The sequence below is a fragment of the Lolium perenne genome, chromosome 1 (genome assembly GCF_019359855.2).
Source record: "Lolium perenne isolate Kyuss_39 chromosome 1, Kyuss_2.0, whole genome shotgun sequence".
Taxonomy (NCBI): domain Eukaryota; kingdom Viridiplantae; phylum Streptophyta; class Magnoliopsida; order Poales; family Poaceae; genus Lolium; species Lolium perenne.
Genome location: NC_067244.2, coordinates 218,383,239 through 218,406,232, shown reverse-complemented (window position 1 = coordinate 218,406,232; position 22,994 = coordinate 218,383,239). Strand labels below are relative to the sequence as shown.

The 22,994-nt window shown below is 44.2% G+C and overlaps 2 protein-coding genes and 2 long non-coding RNA genes across 5 annotated transcripts; 3 read left to right on the top strand and 1 right to left on the bottom strand.

Annotated features, from left to right (window-relative positions):
* Positions 1–813: 813 nt before the first annotated feature.
* On the top strand, positions 814–6,427 carry LOC127327366 (uncharacterized). The gene is made up of 2 exons (XR_007868519.2): positions 814–5,735; positions 5,851–6,427. It is a non-coding gene; the product is annotated as an uncharacterized lncRNA (long non-coding RNA).
* A 938-nt stretch (positions 6,428–7,365) lies between these two features.
* LOC139833358 (uncharacterized) lies at positions 7,366–8,307 on the top strand. The gene is made up of 2 exons (XR_011748991.1): positions 7,366–8,183; positions 8,250–8,307. It is a non-coding gene; the product is annotated as an uncharacterized lncRNA (long non-coding RNA).
* A 1,416-nt stretch (positions 8,308–9,723) lies between these two features.
* Positions 9,724–11,959, bottom strand: LOC127327364 (uncharacterized). 2 transcript variants are annotated; one of them, XR_007868518.2, is made up of 3 exons: positions 11,768–11,950; positions 10,434–10,685; positions 9,724–9,990 (listed from the first exon to the last, which is right to left on the bottom strand). XR_007868518.2 is itself a non-coding variant. In XM_051354139.2 (3 exons), exons 2-3 carry the CDS (start codon positions 10,620–10,622, stop codon positions 9,897–9,899), a joined length of 309 nt encoding a protein of 102 aa, XP_051210099.1. In that variant the 5' UTR covers positions 10,623–10,685; positions 11,768–11,959; the 3' UTR covers positions 9,724–9,896. The 2 variants fall into 2 exon arrangements, 1 of the variants encoding a protein (XP_051210099.1); XM_051354139.2 differs by having other exon boundaries at positions 10,408–10,685; positions 11,768–11,959.
* Positions 11,960–18,597: 6,638 nt separating this feature from the next.
* On the top strand, positions 18,598–20,091 carry LOC127327370 (basic leucine zipper 23). The gene has a single exon (XM_051354141.2). The coding sequence runs from the start codon at positions 19,259–19,261 to the stop codon at positions 19,943–19,945; it is 687 nt and encodes a 228-aa protein (XP_051210101.1). The 5' UTR covers positions 18,598–19,258; the 3' UTR covers positions 19,946–20,091.
* Positions 20,092–22,994: the final 2,903 nt, after the last annotated feature.

Here is a 22,994-nt window from a genome sequence, read left to right as displayed (position 1 = left end):
CCCTTCCTTCTGGAAGGGTCACTTTTCGCGGTACTCAAAGCCAAAGATGGCGACGGCTGTTGCAGGCGTGTTGGATTGGTGTCCATGCCTTCTCGGCGCTGGTGTCAAGGAAGGAGGAAGCAGCGTGGTGGCAATTACACCGTGGTCGAAGATGATGACCTGCTTGAGCTTGGTTGTAGTTCTTTCTGCTGCAGCGGTCTTCTCTCAAGTTTATGGGATGATGACACAGTGCTCCGGAGATCTTCATGGGTTATGGTGGTCTTATGGTGTTCTAGGTGTTCTTGGTCCTTTGTGTTTGTGTTTCTTTGTGCTTGTAAGAGTCAACAAATTTGTATATATGAATGCAGAGAAATTCTAAAAAAAAAAAAAAAATAACTGTGATGGCGTAAACACGTTACCACAGACCACGTTGTGGACCAGAGACCATGACCCTCCTTTTCCACCAGAAGAAGCTCCGTCGTGGCTGAAGGACAAGGTCAGCAGTCAACGGGCAGCCGCACAGAGTTAGAGTATCATATGGCCGCCCCATCGCTCGTCTTCCACCGACGCGGGAACACCTCCGCGACGCGTTGCCGACCGCCAACTCCCGCGAACCAGCCCGGATCCGACTGGATCACCAATCCCGCCTGCTTTCGATTCGATTTCCGCCGCCCACTCCATCCCCGCGCGCATCATGGCGACGCCAGCGCGACGACGACGCAGCCTTGTCCGCTAAGGATTCCGCTGGCGCCAGACCGGCTACCGCCTCTGCCCGCGGCTATAAAAGCCGCCCAGGTGCGCGCCTCTCCACCACCCCGCGCTCTGCCTCTGCTCCGGTCCTGCCTCTTCGTCTCGACCATGGCCGGCGCGTCCCTCTCGCCTCCCCTTGGCCCTTTTCTTGTCCCCTACCTCGATTAGTTTCCCATCGAATCGCGGCGTCCCAAATTGATTTTTGCTCCTCGTCGCCTCCTCTGCCTTCCAGCTCTCGCAGATTTCTCGGGAGTTGCCCCGTCCGCCACCCCGCGGCTCGGCGGCCAAGCATCGGATTGGAGAAGAATCGGATTCCATCGGCGTCTCTGGATCGACCCAGTTATCTGGTTTGCGACCTCTGTCTTCCTGCCTGCACATGCATAGTTTCAATTCGGATCACCGGTTGCAGGAATGTTTGGATATAGCTTTTTAATTGGACCTCCCGAGTAGCGAGGCGCGAGAGGCGGATCGACGCAGGTCAGTTTCTCGTGCTCGGTGAGATTGATTGGTCCATTGGTTCCGTCACCCTGCCCCCTGTGGGTTTCAGATTCCGATCCAACCGATTCTGGTTTCATGTTCGTGAGCCCCCTGCCTATGGATCATCATGAATTCCGTCGTCCGTGGACCCGAGGTGGATTCGACGCCTCTGGTCGATTTACTATTGTATCAGCTAACCTCGTTTGTGGGATTTGTTCGTCTGCTCCTTCTTTAGATATATGATCGTTCTGGAGGGATGAGGTTTGCTCTGTTACATGTTCATGGTGATTTCGATTCGTTATTGTTCAGCTATTTTGGTATGGTCAGATCCCCCGAGCTGGTGTTATATTGAAGCTGGATGGGATTGTTCATCGTAGGATGACTGTGATCGTGTTTGGATATTCTTCTTCCCTCCTCGATTTACTTTTCTGAGTTTGCGTTAATCTGTCAATTCTGACTTGGGGACTGTTGGTGCTTCTCCAGAGTACGGATCGGACTGGTGACCAGGATTGGGGATCTTCGATTCTGCGTTTGGATAATCAGCCCCTCTCAGACTCAAACTTCTTGAACTGTAGTTTGAAATATCCGTCAATTCTAACTTTGGGGCTCTTCTGGCTCTCCAGAAATTATAATTTGGATTGTGGACCGGTGATCAGGAGTGGGGAACCTCCGTCCTGCCTTCGGATAATCAGCCCCCTCTCAGACTCAATTTACTCCCATGTAGTTTGATTTTGCTTCCCCGCAATTCTGATTTGGGGTTTTTGCTGGCCTCCAGAAATTGGAATTATACGTCTTAGTGGAAGCCCGGGGGTGTCTATTTTGGTTCAGCATGCTGCGGCGGTTCCTTATTGGACCTTTCTTTCCAGACTCAATTCTTATTTCATAATACTTCAGTTATCTCCCTTCAGTAACCTTAAGCACTTGCAGATATGGCCACGGAAGATAATTTGCTATTTCGAATTGCTGCCATCGTCTGCCTGATCCCTGCCTATGCCTGATTCACTGATAGCCCTCAGAGTTTGATGCATATTTCTATCAATTCTCTTATAAGCTCTAGCCCCCTCAACTGAAAATTCATACGAAGGTCTCTTTGATTGCTCGTTGCAGGTTCTAGTTGCCGAATTCAAGTCGGACCTGAGGATATTTTAAAATCTACTCACCTTTTCGGGGATATTTTAAGATCTACTCACCTTTTCAATTCATCATATTTTTCCTAGCGATAAAATCATCTTACAGAACGATATTTGAACATTCAGATTGATATGCACCCTGAGGATGATCTGGAGCTTCAAACTAACGCCAATCCTACAACCAAGAAAACACTGTTCTCTCTATCTTCTGCTCTTATTTGGAGTCCATATGCTTGTTTATTTTGGTTAGCTGCTTTCATAGCTTTGATTAAGGTTTATCGTTTCGGCCCAGTATGCTGCAGATCCTTTTTACACTGGACATAGCTTGGCAATGGCCTGAAATCTGTTAAATCGTTTGGTTTGATATCTATCTCTTTGTAGTTTGATTCGTTATATGTACTTCCGATCATGTTTTCCGTATTAGTCTACTATGCGTCGCTATGCATCTTGGCTGCAGGATATAAGTGGGGAGTTGGACCAACCTGGGTTTTTGTAAGTGGAGTAAGTGGGAGGTCTTTTCGGTTCATTTGTGTTCGCCTCGACGATGCATTGGTTGCAGGAGTGTGGATCTTATTTGGAACTAGAGATTAGTCATCACATGGTGAAGAACCTGAGGAGGTCAGTTTCCCGTGCTCCATCAGATCAGTTTGTTGGTTGTGTGTTACCTGCTTTCGGTGGTTACAGATTAATATATATTAGCTGTGTTACCTGCTCAAGGAGATTAGTCTGGATTCCGTGGCGTTCTCTTCTGATGGCTGGTCATGTCCCTTGATCTGAGTTTGATTTGAGGCACTGTGTTGATTATATTATATTGTAACAGCTGATCTCGCTTCTGGTATTTGTTTGTGCTCCTTGAGATGCACAGGAAGGGGCAAGTGGTTGTTGATAGATAAATTGGAGGATGGAGGTTTGCTTTACTGCTCAATGGCTAACTTGGTTTGTTATGGTTCAATGGTTATTTTGGTTTGGTCAGATACTCTGAGTTGAAGTTATGTGGTAGAAGCTGGGTTGGATCTGTGATCATTCGTATCAGGAAACTTTTGACTGTGTTTGGATAATCAACTCTCCTCAATTTAATCATTTTGTCTGCACAATTCAATTTAGTGCACACTAAGTCTGATTTGTATCATTGGTTCTTCTCTAGAATTGGAGAATTATGTGCGGCTGGGCGGGATTTCCGGTTTTCCTTTTTGTGACCTCACATCTTTTGAACTCCTCAACTATTTTACTGTTGAGACAAAAGTTTTATCTGCCTTCGTTGGTAATTCTATGTTTTTGCAGACTTCCATTTGAACGGTTTGTAACCAGTGGACCTGATTTCTCCCAGTCTAATCTGAATGAGGCTTACCCCTACCACTCAGGCGTTTGGATAATCAACCCCACTCCATTAATTTAAACTAACTATTTAGTTCAGTTAATCGCAGAGTAGTCTTATTTTGTTTTGTTGGTGGTTCCCAGAATTTGGAATTATACTCAGCAGAACTGCGGGAATCCACCTTGCGGACTTACCTTCTTGGTGATCTATGTTTGGATAATCAACCTATCTAGATTTAAAAGAATCATCTATTTAAAATTTAGTCTCCTTCTGATTTTGAGTTATTGGTGATTCCCAGAAATTGCTATTGGCGGGCGGTTTTCTCTGGCATGATGGTTCCTTGTTTTAACTAAACTTTGCCGTCTTTCCTTCTTTTACAGCTGAACGTTCCTGATACCAGTTTTTTCTGCCTTACTCTATCAATCCTCAGCTCTTGCAGATGCTGACTCAAAAGTGATAATTTGCAATTGGGACCCGTTGTTGCCTAGCTGAACCTTACCAACCGAGACAGGCTACCCTTTACCCACTCATCATCATCATCATCACTTGATGCATGCTTTAGTTTGTTTAATGAAAAGTTTATGGAAATTCCTCTTGCTCGATGCAGGTTCTGGATTCGTAGTCGATGAGAGTACAAATCAACATGTTAATGAGTTTTAATCTGTTTACAGAGCTTCTTAATCTACTATCTTTTCAATTCATCATAAGATAAATAACCTATCTTACATGGAGTAATATTCTAAATTCAGATTGATCTGGAAAGGTGCATGAATCTAAGGATAATCTGGAACTTAAAAGGAGTAGCACATCCTACAACCGACTAAGACTTATTGATCTCTTACACTCCTCATTTGAAAGCCTATAACTTACTTCTTCTGTCTTTATGTTATTTAGCTGTTTTTCCATCCATGTCTTTGATTTAGGTTTTGCTTCTACCCTTCCTATGGTTGCAGATTTGTTTTCCCTGAGGCTGTGCTGGTAGTGACTGAAAATCTGTTAAATCGTTTGGTTTGCAATCTATCGTCCATCTTTCTGTTCGATTCGGTTTCTGTCTTTCCATGTGCTTTTGGCCGTCTGCATGTGTTGACTACAGGATTTAGTTAGGAGTTGGATTACCCTTAGGGAAGAAAATAAATCTACGGGGAGCCAGGTCAGTGTTTTGCGGATGTTCTGTTTGGTTCATTTTGTGTCCGCCTCCACGAGTTGGCTGCAGGACTGGATCTGGTCTGGAACTTGAGCCCTCTACGGCAAAGGGTGGTTACTTTGGTGGTTATGGCCCGTTGTTTATGTGATCTTGTCGAAACTTGTGAGCTGCTGGATTGGATTGCTGATAATGGGATGGAACCAGAGAAGTTACATATTGTGTTGGGATAATTAGTCCTTCTGAATTTAATTTCTTTCTCAATTGAGTGTACACCAATTCCAATTCTGAAATGGATTGTTGGTTCTCCAGATATTGGACTTGCACAACTTGGCGAAGGTGCCCTATTTTGCTTCATCATGTTATCGGTGGTTCCTTCTTTTTTTACTTGAACAAACTTCAGCAACTTCTTTTCATAATTAACGTCCTAGTTATGACTTCCTATCCCTTCACTCGCAATTATGTGCTCTCGCAGATGTTAAAATGGAGGATTTCATTCTGGAACCAAAGGGTTGTTGTCTATCTCCCAGCTGAGCAAGCTTATCCTATTCCCTCAATATTTGATGCATGAACAAAAAATGTACAGTAATGTCTTAGGTCCAACCTGATGTTGTGTTATATATTTTTGGAGATCTTAATCCACTACCTTCTCAATTCACAACAACTTTTTAAACGGGTTTTATAAGTGTCTCACCGAGAGGCAATATTTGGACATTCAGATTGAATTGTGGAGGTACAGTGATTCTGAGGATGCTTTGGAGTTTCAATTAGATGGCTCATCCTACAAGAGAAAAACTAAGTGCTCTCTATCTACACTACCTTTGAAGTTCTTTTCTTGACTATGGATTGTTCTTCTGTTTGATTTCACCCCAAAGTGCATTTGCACGGTAAATGATAGCAGGGTACTTGCGGATGTCGATCTGATATGCATTATGGAAGAATGGTAGGCCCAACAGTTGTTTCACACTTTTTTGGCATTTATTATTCTAGTTGAGAGTTCATATATCGGAATTTTGAAGTATAGGGTTTATATATTTGGGCTTCTCATTGATTTGCAGTGTTGGTGGTTCTTAGTGCAAAGAGAGTTGGAAGATCTAGCAATGGGGGTCTTTTTGTGAAGCTTCAAGCCATCAACTATGCCTGTTTTCCCAACTGTTCTGACTTCTAATCAAAAAATCTTGAAGCATATTATTACTTGATTTCATCTTCTGCGGCAGCTTACAGTTTCAACTTTCAAATTTCAACTTGCATTCAGTGGCCTCATCTCTTTGGTACAGCTTGAAGTCTTTAGTTGCGTGCACATCTGGATCTTCTGATTAGTAACCCTGAAGTTTATATTGGTCTCTGTTGTGTTGCAACTTTGTTTGGATGGAATCTGTTCTCATCTGTTTTTTTGTCTGGCCCGACATAGGAGATGCGAGAATTCACTTAGAAGTCTTTACTTTGTTACCATGTTTGTTTCTAGAAGTTGGGTTTCATACCAATATCTTCAGTTTTATCAATGCACTCAGCTGTGTTTTATTTCTCTAGCAGATAGGAAGTCAGATTGCATGTACATGAGCTCTGAAGGCAGTAAAAGATCCCTACAGTTATATACGTGAATTATTTTGAGATGATGTCTGGATTTGCTGGTTTTGTTGTTGTTCATGATCACTGGTTTGTCCACTTGCCTATTTTTCTGGTCAATTTAATAGGCCAACTCACATCTAACCACTTTGTGGTGTGCGTGGATACTGAATTTCAACAAACAGATCCACCTAGTGTGTCTTCACTTGTATAGTAAAAAATATATTGATTATTAATTCAAAGATCCCTCCCGAGTCCTAACTTGAGTGGGTTGTTATACAGAGAGGTTAGCAATTGCTCCTATATATATACCAAAACAAGGCAGATGCGAAGGTTCTGAATTGGATGCTTGAACAGACTAGTTTGCCGTGAACACTCTACTTCCTCCTCTTCTCGATTAGTGCTTTCTTTGTTTAATATGATTTTCGGTTTGTTTGTTATTGGATTGTATTTTAAGATTGTTAGTGCTTCTTCAGTGGGATCTTGGACTGCATCTCGCGGTTTGCTGGGGAATTTCCCACTTCCAGTTTGATTGATGAATGCTTAACTAGCAACACAACATGGTTTATCTGATGATTGCTGCTGATTTCATACTGTCTCTACAGTTATCTTCTGCCAGAATTCAGAAATTTCTCTATGCCATTCTGTACTTGGTATCCACCAGCTTTGGAAATTAAAACATAACCTTTTGATGGCTAATATTAAATAATTGTTGGTATATTCTTTATTTGCGAAACCAAATATTAGAATCCAAGTCACCAACTTACTGGATCTAGCTATTTCAGGTTCGAAATTCTATAGCTTGGTTTGTTTACTTTGGGTATCTAAATCTTACATGTATTAATAAATTGTTTGTACCCCCATGTCTATTTTGTGTGTTGTGATCTTGTCTGCAAAGTTGCATTGTGTAGTGCCTTTGATCGATCATGTGGCTTGTATGCTTTGCTGAGTGTTTGGTTGTAGTGTTTTTGCTATCTGTTTTTTTTGTAGTTTTATAGTTTAACACTGCCTTTGCCGGTCCCAAGCCCGGATGAGAAAATGTGGAGGGAACTGCAGTTAGCTCGTTTGTATAGTTTGTATGGGCATTATCATGGGGTCTCCAGATATTTTGAATTGAATACCAGTGAATAAAATGAACTAGGTAAGACGTGAGATATGTCGGCAAAAACATTCTGGGGTAGTAGTATAAGGCATTACATAGAGCAGGCCTCATGTAAGGATCAAGAACTACAATTCTCTAGAAATATGCTGCAGCTTTGTCCATTTTGCATTTTTGCTGGACTGTAGTGACATTAGGGAATGGAAATTTTGACTTGAAGTGCAACAGATGCAGCCAACTACGGAAAAGTGTACAAGTTTGCTGATGGCTGCCAGTAAAAGTTTCGCTGTGCATGAATTGCTTGTTCCTATGTCTGATTCCGGTAGTGCACAATTTTGGGAATAGTACTCATAATATTATTAAGGATGCACCCATATGTCTGATCTGGCTATCTGCCCATTGTGCTAGCTAAAACCTAAAAAGGATTAAAGATGTGCAGGTTCGCAAGTTTTACTGGAGAAGATTTTCTTTATTTTGTAGTAGTACTGGTGAAGAATTCACTTGACAGATGCTCAATGTCAAATGAGGTCTCGACGTGAATGCACACATCAGGCTCTCAAAAAACAAAAGTTTCTGAGCCTATCTGTAGATGCAATTAGTCAGCTCATAGAAGTAGCCTATGTCCTATGTGTACTGCTCTCAATTTTTCGGGCATAGCAGGCTATGTAATGCACTCTGTATTTTGTACTTGAGCTGGTACTGCTCTCCATTTTTCGGACATAACAGGCTATGTAATGCACTCTGTATTTTGTACTTGAGCTGGTACTGCTCTCCATTTTTCGGACATAACAGGCTATGTAATGCACTCTGTATTTTGTACTTGAGCTGAATGAAATTGGCACCCCTGGCAGCTGTCTTTGTTAAACAAAAAAAAAACTGCCTGTGATGATAACTCGGAGTTTACACCTTTCTGCCTTGCATGGTGGCAAGTAAACTCCACGAGAATGCCTGATCCAGCCACTAGCCACCGCCAGGCTTCCAGGAAGGACGGATATATGGCGCCGGCGAGGCTTCTGGCTCTGACAGAACCTTCGCCTCCATGATCGGATAAAACAGCCCCACAACTGCTAAATACAAATGCCGTAGAGACTACTGTATATAAACAGATTCATGGTTCCAGGATGCATCTGAAGACATTTTTTGGTGAATGAACTGCCTCCTCTCCTGGAACTAGCAACAGCAATATCAGGTATTTGCCTCTGAACTTGAACACATATTATCGGCTTAAAACTACTGGTCACACACTTGCGAAGCTTACATTCCACAAAACAATCGGTCACACTTGTGTGCGTATGTGAGAGACAACTTACTTCTCTCACGTACTTCTTGGCCATTAGTGTGTACATGTGTGAAAACTCACTTTAAGGCACACAGTACAGATTGATGAAATTTACACAAATTATCACAGTTACAAACTACAGATGTCCAGACCCTACAGTGCTGTAAAGACTGATACTTTATAATCCAGACTAATACCTTGTTGCTTTCTAGGATACATAGCTGCCGAAGCTAAGTTCCAGTCACACAGAGAGCCTAGCAACATACGAGAGTCTGCAGGCCGGCCAGAAAGAGCATTCTGTGCCAATCACCATCGAAAGTGGAGCACTGAGAGCAGTCACAGGCAACAAGACGATAGATGCGAACAGGCGAGTTATACAACTCAATTTACAGATTTATACGACATCAAAATGAGATCAGACATCATCTAAACAATGTTTCTGTAAATACAACCTGCGTGCCTCAGCATCATACACTGGCTTGATTAGCTACTGAATGGCTCCGCTCTTCCAACATACAAAGTAGCAGGGCCAGTAAAGACCCCGTCCTCGCTCATACCCCTACCTGCTAATTACCTCCATCTTCAACTCCAGCGCTCACTCTTCACCAAAAGAGCGAAATGCAATCAAGAAGCAAAAGAAATCAATTGAGATTATTTTGTCCTCTGCTGGACCTCTGGTAAAATTAAGAATTAGTGTACGGTTCGTAAGTGAGAAAACACACCTTCTAAACAATTAATATATTTCTGGCCAGAGACCATAGCTCTCTGGACGAAAAAAACCACAATAGGGTTGAGGTGAGCAGAATCACTTTTAACCATTTTACTCAAGCAAATCGGTAACCAAAGTGGAAAAAGAAAGAAGGCTGGTTTAACTGATAGTTTCGTTGAATCAGGTGTCTACATCCAGAACGTTATACCATGGTAGGCTAAACCTGAGACTCAAAACTTTGAAACAGCTACCAAAACGTTACTCACTGAAGAGAATGGTGATTGCAAAAGTTATCCTCCATATTCTCATTCTTGGCAAAGAAATCACAACGAGTTTCACAGTTTTACCAATGGTTCTTTCGGCACTAAAAACTGCCATAGCAGTCGACAAAAGAAAACAAAAGGCACTACCCTGCAACTCTAAAGTTGACATTTTTCTCAACTTCCAAATTTCACTTGACCATCCACATCTCAGTGTTCCAGTATGTGTATTGTGCATCTTCACCAGCAAAAGCACATCTGGCCATTTCATGCATTCTTTTGTACCTGTGCAAAATAGCACCATGTTTCAGTGATAATGTCCTGGAAACTCTACCTACCAGTTCAGAGAAAGTGTTTTTGACATTACAGGATGCATAATTTCTTCCTCTGTACCCAGGCTCTATCTGTAAGTATATTATGTTTATTTATCATTCAAAGCAGCTGTTCATTTTTCTAGTAACCCTAAGTATGATGATTAGTTCCGCAGTCACCTAGCACTAAGTCAACAGCAGTGTCATGCTCCACGCCAAGTTTCAAATGCCTTTTAACTCGAAAATCATTTGCTTAAAATAGTGGATCATATAAGGCCCTGACAATAATTTATATATATGAGCATGGAAATTAACCTGAGTAGTAGATAGGGTAGGAATAATTTAATTAATACGTTCACGGGCATTGGGGAAGAGGAATTATTTCGGACACTTGGAAGATCGTAGGGTGGGGCGGACCTTGGAGGCGGAGGAGGTGGTGTTAGGGCTGATAGAACATGAGGATCGGAAGGCGTCGATGTGGGCCTGGCACTTTATACGATCACCGTTGTTCTCCTGCAGGCACTTGCGTAGCGCCTCCACATCGCACGCTGCCGCCACCTTCTTCTCATCTTTCCCTTTACCGCTGCCACTGCTTGTTCCGTCCATAGCCGCCGTGGCCGCCACTTCGCAACCTCGAAGCACAGATCAAAAGGACCAGTCTGTACCCACCTGTGATAATAAAAATGTAGAAACAATTACCTAAATGTGAAATGTACTTTTGGCATATTTAAGGAAGCTCTCATATAAAGAATTTGACTAAAAAATACACAAAATAGACTATCGATGCATATGCCACTTTATCTGCTAGCCCACCAATTTCTACCTTTTACACCGAAATCTAATTTACTCCAACTTCTAATGCTCCATTATGTCTTAAAGCAGTGAGGACTAAATATAAATAAGTTTTTACCTACTCATGCAGGAAGATGTTAAAGATTAGACAAACCGGACAATAGATTTCAAGGGAGTAAACAGAAAGGCAGTTATGTCAGGACTTCTAGAAAGTATGAGTAGCTTAATGAGCTTTTGGTATGATGAATACTAATGTTAATAAAAAAATTAATTGTACACATATATCCAGTTGAGATGATTGTTTATAAGAAACTCTTGCTACTGTGGTTATGAACCATCTTCCGAAACATTACCATCAATCAAAAATGTTAGAATAATTTATTTGCCATTGTTCTTGGTAATTGCTGGCTACAAATTTGAAGAAAATACTTACTCACATTTAGCTTGCCAAACAACAACAAGCCTCCAAGAATATGCTAATTCATTTTTTTCCATCCCTAACCACCACTACTCCATCACTATAGCTAATTCACAATTACCTAGCGCAGAAGTGATCTTCATTGGATACGAAAATGTTGTCATCTGAGAGATCTTTAACCAATATGTCAAACCTTAGTCAAAAAAAGCTAATGATAGAATTTCTGGAGAAGAAGGCCAATGTGATTATTATTATTTTCTAGTATCAATTCTATTTTCTAGTATACTCACTTTTATATCCCATTTATCCCCACCCCTGGGAAGCAATATAGCTCCCACGGTAATCCAAAACCCGTGCATAGCCTCCCCAACCCCACGGCTAATACCAGCCCCAAACCCGTTACCCATACCCTGCACCCCACTATCTACTCTACTTGGTGATGAACCTGCAGAGGCCGAAGTCTATAAACTGGTGAAGTTCCTACTAGCAAATCAGTATGGGACTAAAACACATCTCGCCGTAGTACAGTTGATGCACTTACAACAGTTGCACCCGCTCCGCCGCGCGCAGGTCCCCCACGGAGACGGAAGGACGGAAACCCCGCCTTAGACGCTCGAGCACCTTCCTCCTCCTGGTCTCCGGCCGCCGCGGATGCTCGAGCTCCGCCTACTCACCCGCGCCCACCGACGGCGATCTTGGGCGAGGAGGCAGTGCTCTCGATTTGGGGATTTTCTTTCTCGGTGCTGTTTCTCGACGACGACTACGCGAGATGCGTTTTGTTGCGCTCTATGGGCTGGGCTGGGCTGCATTGGGTTGTTGGGCTTTGGACGAGTTGTGCGACCCGCTACTTCTGCCGGCCGTGCACAATGTGAAAATAGCTTGCCACGCTAGGGGCATTTTATGTTCCTACACAAAGTTCGGCAAAAAGTCATTTTCATAGTGAAAAGCTATTTTGGAGCACCTTATTTTTACACATGAAGACAAAATTTATTTAAGAGTTTCTTATATCCAATAATTGATGTAAAAATAGTCCATAAAAATATGAATTCCTTTATTCTTCTTGTTTTTCAAGTAAATGAATTATATTCATTACTGGTTATTTTATTTGGAAATAATATTTCCACAGTTATTCGTATTTCAAAATTTATGATGATGTCATGATGATTTAATATTTTTATTATTATTTTCTTGTTTATTTGATTGTTCCCATAAATTAAAAATTAGGCCATGTCAAATTTTATCGCACTCAGTGGACTAACTAAATCCTAACTCATTGGTCTAAGGGAAATCTCAATCACTATTACATATTTGATAAAAAAAACTTATAAAAAACCCCAAATTACACATGGATGTAATACTCCTACATACACTCTACCCCCTTTTGTTGGTCTAAACTACGGGATCTTACATTTTGCTCCTTTTGGGGCGACACGGGAAGCGTGGCGGTCCCCCTGGAGTTGGCTCGGATAGGCTCGCTCACCCACTCCTCCTCATTGCTCTACTTGCTAGGTGCTTGTGGATCCACACGTGGCAAGACGCCCTGCTTTTGGCGCTTGGTCTAGGATGGTCTAGTTCTGCGCAATTTGTTGCTTGTAGATTGTGTTGTTATTGAGGATTTGCTAGCTATTTTGGTGTCCTAGTTGTGAAGGTGATAGATCTCTTGGTTTCTTCTAGTGTGGTGATGCGAGGGGTTTGGAATTCACAGCAACATCGCTAGGCATGTGGGCAGCATTGACCTCTCTAACGGGTGGTTGTTGTTGTTGTTGTTGTTGTTGTTGTGATGCTCTCTATGGTTGCTCGGGTGGCACGGAGGTTGGTGGAGGTAGTTGTGGCATGTGGTGGATTGTGCCAGATTTAGAAGACCCATCCTCAGAATGTTGCAGCGGGCGCTCTCCTCACCAACTGTTTTATTCTTATTGACGCCAGATGTCTGGATCTGATCGTGACAGGGTAGCTAGGTGAGGGTCTGATGAAAACCCTTTGTCGTCTTCGACCAGGAGGCAATGATGCTTCTCTTTGCTACCTTCGTGAAGGAGGCATCAAGGTTTCTCCCCCTACACACAAAATTGCCAGGTGAAATTCCTAGGCAGTTGTGGCGCTCTACAACTTCATTATCCTCCTTGTAGGCATTACCTTGGGAGATGTAGGGGTCATGGTTGGGTTGTGAATATTCATGGCGATGGCTTCATTACGCGGGGCTTTTGATTGTTATGTTGGTGTTGCTCGGCCAAGCTTTGTATTCGTTTGTTGCTCCGCCGCCATCCATGTGGTTGCTGACTACAAGACAAAAGCCCCCCCCTCGCCCCCTCGTCACCAACATGGGGTTTGGGTGGTAGGTGAGTCGACTTTCCAAGCAGACTACCCGCTACCCTTGGTGCTCTTTTCCTGGTGTGCTTCCTTTTGACAAGATCTCCTCCTTGTTCAAGGTGTTCGCTTGGTTGCATTGCGCGGTGATAGCATTGGTTAAGAAATTTAGGGTTGTCGGTTCACTCTGCCAGGATTCCCAAACCTAATCTTGTAGCACAGGGGTTGCTTCAGGAGTTCATAATGTAGCCTGAGTTTTCTTGAGGATGCCATCCTTTGTAGTTCCATTAGCGTGTTGCTAGTTTCTCATAGAGTTATTCAAGATTTTCTTTGTATATAAATACCTTTATGTTCTAGCCGGTTGATGGCTTTATTAGTTCAAAACCAAGCGCTCTCTAGCCTTTTATCTAAATAAAAAGTTGTGCGTCAAATTTAAAATAAAGGATGTCCTACGTTTAAAGATAGAGAGAGTTCTAGAAGCGCCAAAGGTTTTTTCCGAGCTAAATAATCGACCATGTAGTTTCCAACAGTGCAATAAAGTAACCACAAAGTGTGAAAATACCATGGTGGACATGGGTGCACTTGGACTTGAATTCCAAAGATCTCAAAAATAATATTTCAAAGTTTTAGGATTTTGAAATAAATCAAGCATGTACATATTGCCATGATACTTGTTCGTGCAAAACTTCAAGAAAAAATAAAATTGTATGTGACCAGGATTAAAATAAGAAAATGTAACTTTGTATTTTTTTTGTCCAGTAAAAATCCAGGGCCATGATACTATTCCTTGAACATTTTGTCATTTTTTGCATAATTTACATACTTTTGTATTTCACGTTCAAACTTAATATATATATAGCTTTTTTTTTGCGGGTAAACATACAAATAGTTGTTTACATTCTCTACTCTTATGCCATATCATTTAACTTTTCTTACTCCCTCCATTTCGAATAAGGCAGTTTCCGTGTTTCTCCTTTAACTAAAAATTACTTTAAATATATAAAGATCATTGATATAAAATAGCATCATGAGAAAGTGTTTTCAATATGAATTAACGATACTAATTACTACATATATAATTAATATTTTATTGCTCAATTTTTCCAGTTAAAATCCGTCTTAAAATACGTGTATGGATTATTTTCCGAAATGGATGTAGTAATCTTTTTCCGGTTTTACTATTATCAGTATACCATGTTCACCAAATCCGTGTCGTCACAAAGTGAGCCAATTCTACATGAGGCTACTAACATCAGGTAAGATCTAGTCAGCTGGCTATAAGAGATAAAATATCATTTTCTTTGCTTAGGTGGAGGAGTGAGAATAGGAGAGAAGAGGTAGTCACTACGGGAGAAGTCGTCGTTGCCGTGCGACAGATCGCACGGCAAAGAGCCTATTTTGCCCGGCAAAGGCTTTGCCGTGCGCCCACGCACGGCAACGTCTGCACGGCAACGACATCGACGGCAAAGACGACATTGCCGTGTGCCTGACCAAACTGCACGGCAAAGGCCTTTGTCGTGCGCGCGCTACGTTGCCGTGCGGCAGCCCCTTTGCTGTGCGCGGCATCTTTGCCGTGCGTGCGCCCCGTTGTTGTGCGGCGTCCTCTTTGTCGTGCGGCGAGACGTTGTCGTACGCCTGACTCTGCCGGCCATGCGACCTTTGCCGTGCGGCAACACCCCAGCCCGCACGGCAAAGCCTCCTCCAGGCACACCCAGCAGCGTGCCAGGAGCATAGGTGAGCTCCACGTTGCGCCTTTGCCGTGTGTATGCACACGGCAAAGTGACCAAAAGTCCTTTGCCGTGTGGCCCCTGGATTTTTTATTTTTTTCTGTTTTTCACTAATCCCTGCATTTCAAAATTGCATTTCACATATATATAACATATACAACATATATATTCACCATAGCATCACCAAACACATCAACAATACCACAAATACATCAACACACATAGTTTATGCATAACAAGTGCAATGTCCATTATTACAATCCATAACAAGTGCGAACAATCCATAACAAGTGCGAACAATCCATTACAACGACGACGAGTGCACGAAGACCATGCCATCAACCTTGTCCTCCTCCATTGTTTCCGTCGGCCTCATCGTCATTTCCTTGTGACATATAATCTATAAGGTTGATGGAACGAACATTTGCATTTGCATATTGAAAACTTGAACAAGTACAAGTAGCGGGTTGGGCACAAGAGGACTCACCGCGGTTCATGCTCCGGATGATGTTCAAGTTGTTCACGGTGACAGGTGTCCCCGGGCTCTGAGTGGGCGGTGGCGGCATCCACGGCATGGAGTAAGGTGGAGGAGCAGGAATACTCCCCGGTGGAGAAGACAGAGCCGACTGGCTCATCAGCCAGCTCATCTGTGCCTGCTGCTGTTGCATCATCTGCTGCTGCTGTTGCATCTGCAGCATCATCTGTGTCTGCTGCTGCTGATACTCCAGAATCTGCCGCTCCATGTTCCGTGCGTGCTCCTGGGCCGCGTGCTCCTGGGCCGCGTGCTCCTGGTCCGCGTGCTCCTTTGCTGCCATCTCCGCCTATGATGTGTTGTCGCGATGTCATTAACATTTCAATGGAAAGCATGTACAGGAAAGGTAGAGGCCGGAGGAAGAACATACCCGTAACCGCTCGACAGCTAGATCCGAAGCCGCCGGGGCACGCATTCCGCTGTTTTGGGGGGAGGAGGGTGAGAACGACCGCCGGAACACCGGAACCCCACCAAATCTTGCATGTGGGCCTATGCTATGTGTGAAAGTGTGGTGCAAGGTGTAATGGTGCAAAAGTAGCTCCCCTAGACCCTAGCCCTAACCCTACACCTAACCCAAACCAGTAGATCAGGCACACCCTCGATCGTGTGATAATGGCTCGAGCTGCGGGTGTATGTGCCAAAGGGTCCCAATCTTGGTTCTCCATGTGTATATGTCCTAAACAAACCTAAAAGAATGAAAAGGTACATTGGTGCACCCTCGCGCGGAGAAATCTAGGGGGTAGACCCGCCGGGGCACGCATACCGTTGTTTTGGGGGGAGGAGGGGGAGAACGACCGCTGGAACACCGGAACCCCACCAAATCTTGCATGTGGGCCTATGCTATGTGTGAAAGTGTGGTTCAAGGTGTAATGGTGCAAAAGTAGCTCCCCTAAACCCTAGACCCTAGCCCTAACCCTACAACTAACCCAAACCAGTAGATCAGGCACACCCTCGATCGTGTGATAATGGCTCGAGCTGCGGGTGTATGTGCCAAAGGGTCCCAATCTTGGTTCTCCATGTGTATATGTCCTAAACAAACCTAAAAGAATGAAAAGGTACATTGGTGCACCCTCGCGCGGAGAAATCTAGGGGGGTAGACCCGCCGGGGCATGCATACCGCTGTTTTGGGGGGAGGAGGGGGAGAACGACCGCCGGAACACTGGAACCCCACCAAATCTTGCATGTGGACCTATGAAATGTGTCAAAGTGTGGTGCAAGGTGTAATAGTGCAAAAGTAGCTCCCCTAAACCCTAGACCCTAGCCCTAACCCTACACCTAACCCAAACCAGTAGATCAGGCACACCCTCGATCGTGTGATAATGGCTCGAGCTGCGGGTGTATGTGCCAAAGGGTCCCAATCTTGGTTCTCCATATGTATATGTCCTAAACAAACCTAAAAGAATGAAAAGGTACATTGGTGCACCCTCGCGCGGAGAAATCTAGGGGGGTAGACCCGCCGGGACACGCATACCGCTGTTTTGGGGGGAGGAGGGGGAGAACGACCGCCGGAACACCGGAACCCCACCAAATCTTGTATGTGGACCTATGACATGTATCAAAGTGTGGTGCAAGGTGTAATAGTGCAAAAGTAGCTCCCCTAAATCCTAGACCCTAGCCCTAACCCTACACCTAACCCTAACCAGTAGATCAGGCACACCCTCGATCGTGTGAGGACGGCTCGAGCTGCGGGTGTATGTGCCAAAGGGTCCCAATCTTGGTTCTCCATGTGTATATGTCCTAAACAAACCTAAAAGAATGAAAAGGTACATTTGTGCACTCTCGCGCGGAGAAATCTAGGGGGTAGACCCGTCGGGGCACACGTTCCGCTGTTTTGGGGGGGGAGTAGGGGGAGAACGACTGCCGGAGCACCGGAACCCCACCAAATCTTGCATGTGGGCCTATGCTATGTGTCAAAGTGTGGTGCAAGGTGTAATGGTGCAAAAGTAGCTCCCCGGTGTGACCTGCCTCACATTTGGGCGATAATCCTTAGGAGATTTTTCGAAGAGCGGATTGCTCCGAAATCCTGATATATGTGGGGGGATGAACATGAAGAGTAATTTTGTATTGCACATTGTCTAATAAATAGTCATCAAAAAGAAAAAAACTAATTAACAAAATAAATATAAGTATCAGATGATAAAATAGAAAGAAAAACAAAAAAATGTTTTTGGCGCACGACAAAGATGGGAATGCACGGTAAAGAGGCCTTTGCCGTGCAACAGGGTTGTCCTCACGGCAAAGGTAGCTGCACGGCACCGTCCAGAGCCATTGCCGTGCATCCTGTCTTTGTCGTGCGACTTGTAGGATCTTTACCGTCGTAGTTACTCTGCCGTGCGCTTTGGCCAGTCTTTGTCGTGCTCTGTGTCGTTGCCGTGCGCCGCTGCTGACGTTGTCGTGCATGTGTTCTTTGCCGTGCGCTTCTCTCACACTTTGCCGTGCAGTAGATCTTTGCCGTGCAGCTCACGACAAAGATTTGCTGGACGGCAATGGCTTTTTTCCCGTAGTGAGTGGGCTCTCATGCAAGAGCCAACTCTAGCAGCTCATAGGCACTTTATAACAGTATAAAAGATGGGGCCATATTTTGATAAAATAGTATATTTTTAGAGCCAACTGTTGTATATGGTGGCTGTAAGTTAGCTACCGATGACATGACAAACCATTATAACTAGTTGTTGGCTACACTATTATAGTACTGTACATCTATCGAGGCATAGAGGACACATAGTCAAAATAGGCAACAGTATTTAAATGGGCAAAAAGTTCAATTAAAAGACACAATTCAGCCAAGTGGTGGCAGGTTGAAACAACAAGCGAAAAAATCAACATGGCATCATGGCCAGCAGACAAAACCTCCCAACAGCGGCAAGAACTAGGGATCCTCTTCTCTCCACCTCTCTTTCCCACTCCAATCCAATCACGTCACCCTCCATCTCCTCCGCCCCTCTTTCCGAGATTCTCCACACCCTCCAATCGCGAAGAAAAGGGAAGCCAGATACATCGCCGAAAAGGATCGGCGGCGAGAGAAGAGATTGAGAAAGGCGGCGAAAAAGTGAGGAGAAAGTTTCTCCCTGCAAGGGGCAGCTCGGTGCCGTGAGCTGAGAGGCCTATCCATCCCATCGGTTTCGTATCGCTCCCCAAGATGGGATTCTGATGCTCGATTCCTCCAGCTTTAACCTCCTGGGCATCTCGTTATATCCCTCGTGGGGTTTCCAGTTTCCACTTGAATTCTGTATCATAGAGGCTTCACTTCTGCCGTCTTCAATCTTTTAGTCCAATCTCAACTTCTCAAAAGTGGCTAGCTTAGCTGTGTTCGTCCGATTTCTTGGCGGCTCGCCAGTTTTGCCAGAAAATTGTTGTCCTCTGTCTGATATACCCTGTTCTTGATTCCATCTCTTTTCCTTGGCAACTTTCTTGAATTCTTGTGCAACTTGCCCATTGACTACACACAAAGAGATTGTTCTCGGCACAAATGGACGACGGAGTGGACCTCCCGAGCCAATTCTTCTTCTCCCACCAGGAGATGCCCGGCACCTTCGACGACCTCCTGAGCAGCAGCAGCAGCGCGGCAACCTGCAGCCACACGCACACCTGCAACCCTCCCGGCCCGTCGGCCGCCATGCACACGCACACCTGCCTGCACACGCACACCCAGGTCTTCGACGCCGGCAGCGACGACGACAACGACGCCGCCAGGGACGACCCGGCGAGGCCTCGGCGGCCGCTGGGGAACAGGGAGGCCGTGCGCAAGTACCGGGAGAAGAAGAAGGCGCACGCGGCCTTCCTGGAGGAGGAGGTCAAGAAGCTCCGCGCCGCCAACCAGCAGCTGCTGAGGAGGCTGCAGGGCCACGCCACGCTCGAGGCCGAGGTGGTCAGGCTAAGGAGCCTCCTCTTCGACGTCCGGGCAAAGATCGATGCCGAGGTCGGCGCGTTCCCGTTCCAGAAGCAGTGCTGTGTTGGCTCTGTGGTGTGCACTGACCCGACCCTCTGCTTCAATGGCAGTTCTGATGAGGTTGGTGGTGTCTGGGAGGAGAGCTCTGGGCTGGCAGCTGCGGATTGCAGGTTCGACGAAGATGGCGATGGCGGCGCGTCGAGGGAGATCAATGTTTCGGAAGCTGTGCGTTCCATGGATGTTGTTGAGCTCTGCTTCCCTGGCTGATTAACTGAATGTGCTATTATAGGCTTGTCTTGCATTTGTTTCAGTAGTTCTTACACGGGAGTTATTTTTCTTTTTGGTGAAAATACACTCTTGTGGAATGAAAGGGCACTATCAGGCTGGACAACTGATCTGATGTTCTGATACATATCTTTATCTTTACCTACTAATAAAGGAAGGAAGGTTTCTCCCCCTTTTTTTCGTCCGTTTTAGAATTGCCCATATTTCTTAGTGTAAATTACAGCAGTGCCACCGCTAAGTCGTCGTACCTGTTTCTTTCTCTCGTCGTGCGACTCGTACGATGCTAAATTGATGGGCCAGGCCATTGCACCACCAGAATTATGGGCTGTCCACCACGGGACTAAGCTAGAGTGACTGCCAGTAAAAAATCGAATTAAGGATATTCGGTATTCAATAGTCCCACCTCGTGCTTTTAGATGAAATCCCTCCTGTTTATATACTAGCGAATGTGCTTTAGGAATATCAGCAAGCAGCCTCAGAAATTAACATGCTGATTACACAGGAAGCCTCAGGGGTGTGGCGGATCGAATGATTGATTGGTGGCCGGCTTTAGAAAATAAAAAGCTCGAGAAAGCGTATTGCTGGGTACGGCGAGAGATGGAAGTAAATTGGAGCGATGGGCGGCGAGAAGAAAACAAACAGACGGAAGGCTGGCGAGCGCCGGCCGGGACCAGAGGTCCGGAGCAGAGCGACAGCTGCCGGCAGCGCACCGCTCGGGGAGGAGCAAGCGCGGGATCACGGAGCGCCCGTTGGTCAGCTCGCGATAAGAGCAATTGGAGAAAAATAGGAGAGAGGTGGAACAAGAAATATTTGCCAGCATATCAACCTGGACTTTGAAACCTGCGGTTTTAAAATTGACGTGAAAATTATAAAATTGATGAAATTGTTACGAGAGTAATTCAAACTTTAATTTGGGTTTCATTATTTATGTTTATAAATATTTGATAAATTTCCTACATGTGACCTTCGTGTTACTATTGGCACGTATCCTCCATGTACAAGCTTTTGTTTTTATCTAACACTATCCTACACGTTCGATCTAGAGATCAGTCTATTTTAGAAGCCTCGAACCGGGCGGCGTGCCGATCGGTCGAAGGGAATTGGTCAATTGTATTTTGTTTTTGTGGGTGTGTCGACCCCGTAGCAACGCACGGGTATTTGTGCTAGTACTTGTATAATAGCAACAGAAGAAGATAATAATACTCAGATGTGTTCAACAGAATTGAGCTGCCAATATGTGCTTGTTCTAAATCACTGGTTTGGATTTGTCAGCATGCAGACAATCAGATGGGACCATGGTCCATGGTACTGATAAATGCACTGTTTTTTCGTTTACAGTCCTATTTGATAAGGGAGTATTTACTGTAAACGATGGCTGCTAATGCTATTGGTGTAGGATTGTTCAGCATGTTTATCTTATGTGCACCTGTACATCGTGCTTCCAACAAATTCTTCCACAAATCACCAGATCTAAGCCTCTGAGCAAATAGGACTGTAGTCGCTGTGGATTCTGCTTAAGGTTTATCTTTCCAAACAATTTAACTAATGTGAGATGCTTGTTGAAATGTATTATCCTCCCTTAATAATTAATCAGTCCGGACGTTTGGATGAACGCGTTGGTGTATGAATTCTATATGGTGTCCGAGCTAAGAGGTATTAAATTTAAAAGGTCACCTAGACATGAGAGAAAATGTTGAAATATATTACCTGCCAATCTCCATGAGTTCAGAGTTCTGAGAGAGCTAGTTGGTGCATGAATTCAATAATGCATACTTATGTTCAGGTTTGTAATTCTGGACTTATAATGTTCAGTGGATGCATGTAGAGATCTGATTTTAAAAAATTGTAGAGGTGAAACTTTTCAATAAAGGAACTGATTAAACTTTACAGAACTCAACTCTTCTTATTCCTTTTTGAGATACAGGAAGCTTAGCATCTGCAACTTTTAGCTTTACTCCATGCTATTCCGACGGCGATGTAATGGGTCATCTGGGAGAGGCGCTATTCAGGCTTACTCTGTCTGAGCAAGTTGGCCATGGCAGATTCCTGATTCCACCTCTGCTGCACCATGCACAGAGAATGGATTCATCCGACCAATCCGACATTGTTCACTATCACAAGTCCACACTCTTTTAAGGAGCAAAAGATAAGGCATGATTTGGTTTGGCAGTTGACACTTGACTGTTGTCATGGTGGAAGGGACTATATTAACATCATCGTTTACGCAGTTACCATTATCTAAAACAGTTTCACGGTTACTGTTTGAGCACTGCTGTTACTTTTTATAGACGTGTGGTTGCAAAACTATTGGCACTCATTGCATAAGAAACATTCAGAGGTAGTAGTTGTAGTAGACGGTAGTACCACTGAATGTGCCAAAATAATAACTTGGAGGACGACTTAAACATAATTTGAATGAAGGAAGCGTTATTTTCCTCGAAAGCGAAGTCAGAATCGAACAGCTGTTTTGGTATTGTACATCGTGATTGCCGCGAAACATTAGGTTAACATAATCATCTTCGTCATTGACAGCGCCTGGACTTGTAGGTTGATTATTGGCCAACCAATCCCTTTCGTTCCAGAACCACCTTATTGATAGAAGTCCTCCCATTTTCAATTGCAACTTAGATTTAATCTATGATACATGATTAACAATAAAAAAGATGCCCATGCTTTTTTCAGCTCTCATCGTGAGTTTATAATTTTTAGTTGATAGAAACTCTATAGATTGTTCACAAGATCTATGGGTTATTTAGGCAGTTGGCAATCCTGACGTAGTTTTGCACGAATGCGCGTCTCCACTGATAGGGATGTTATTAATTCAAAATCTCAGGTATCTGGAAATGTATGGACGCCGGAGGCGTACTGCGTCAATTCTCCGTTCATAGCTCATTGCTGGATAATAGGCAAGTAAGAAATGATCGTGTGTTCAAATCAGATAAGCAGATGGTGAATCCCGTAAGAAACACTAACCTTTTCGGCTGAGCTAAGTAGGTGACCTACTCACTGAATTAAAACGCCTACTGAAATT

What these genes read in the sequence shown, in the direction of transcription:
- LOC127327364 (XM_051354139.2), bottom strand. Translation starts at nt 10,622, where the DNA reads ATGGACGGAACAAGCAGTGGCAGCGGTAAAGGGAAAGATGAGAAGAAG. An exon ending in CCCACCCTACGATCTTCCAA is followed by an intron (nt 9,991 to 10,407) that starts GTGTCCGAAATA and finishes TATTTTGCACAG; the next exon opens with GTACAAAAGAATGCATGAAA.
- LOC127327370 (XM_051354141.2), top strand. Translation starts at nt 19,259, where the DNA reads ATGGACGACGGAGTGGACCTCCCGAGCCAATTCTTCTTCTCCCACCAG.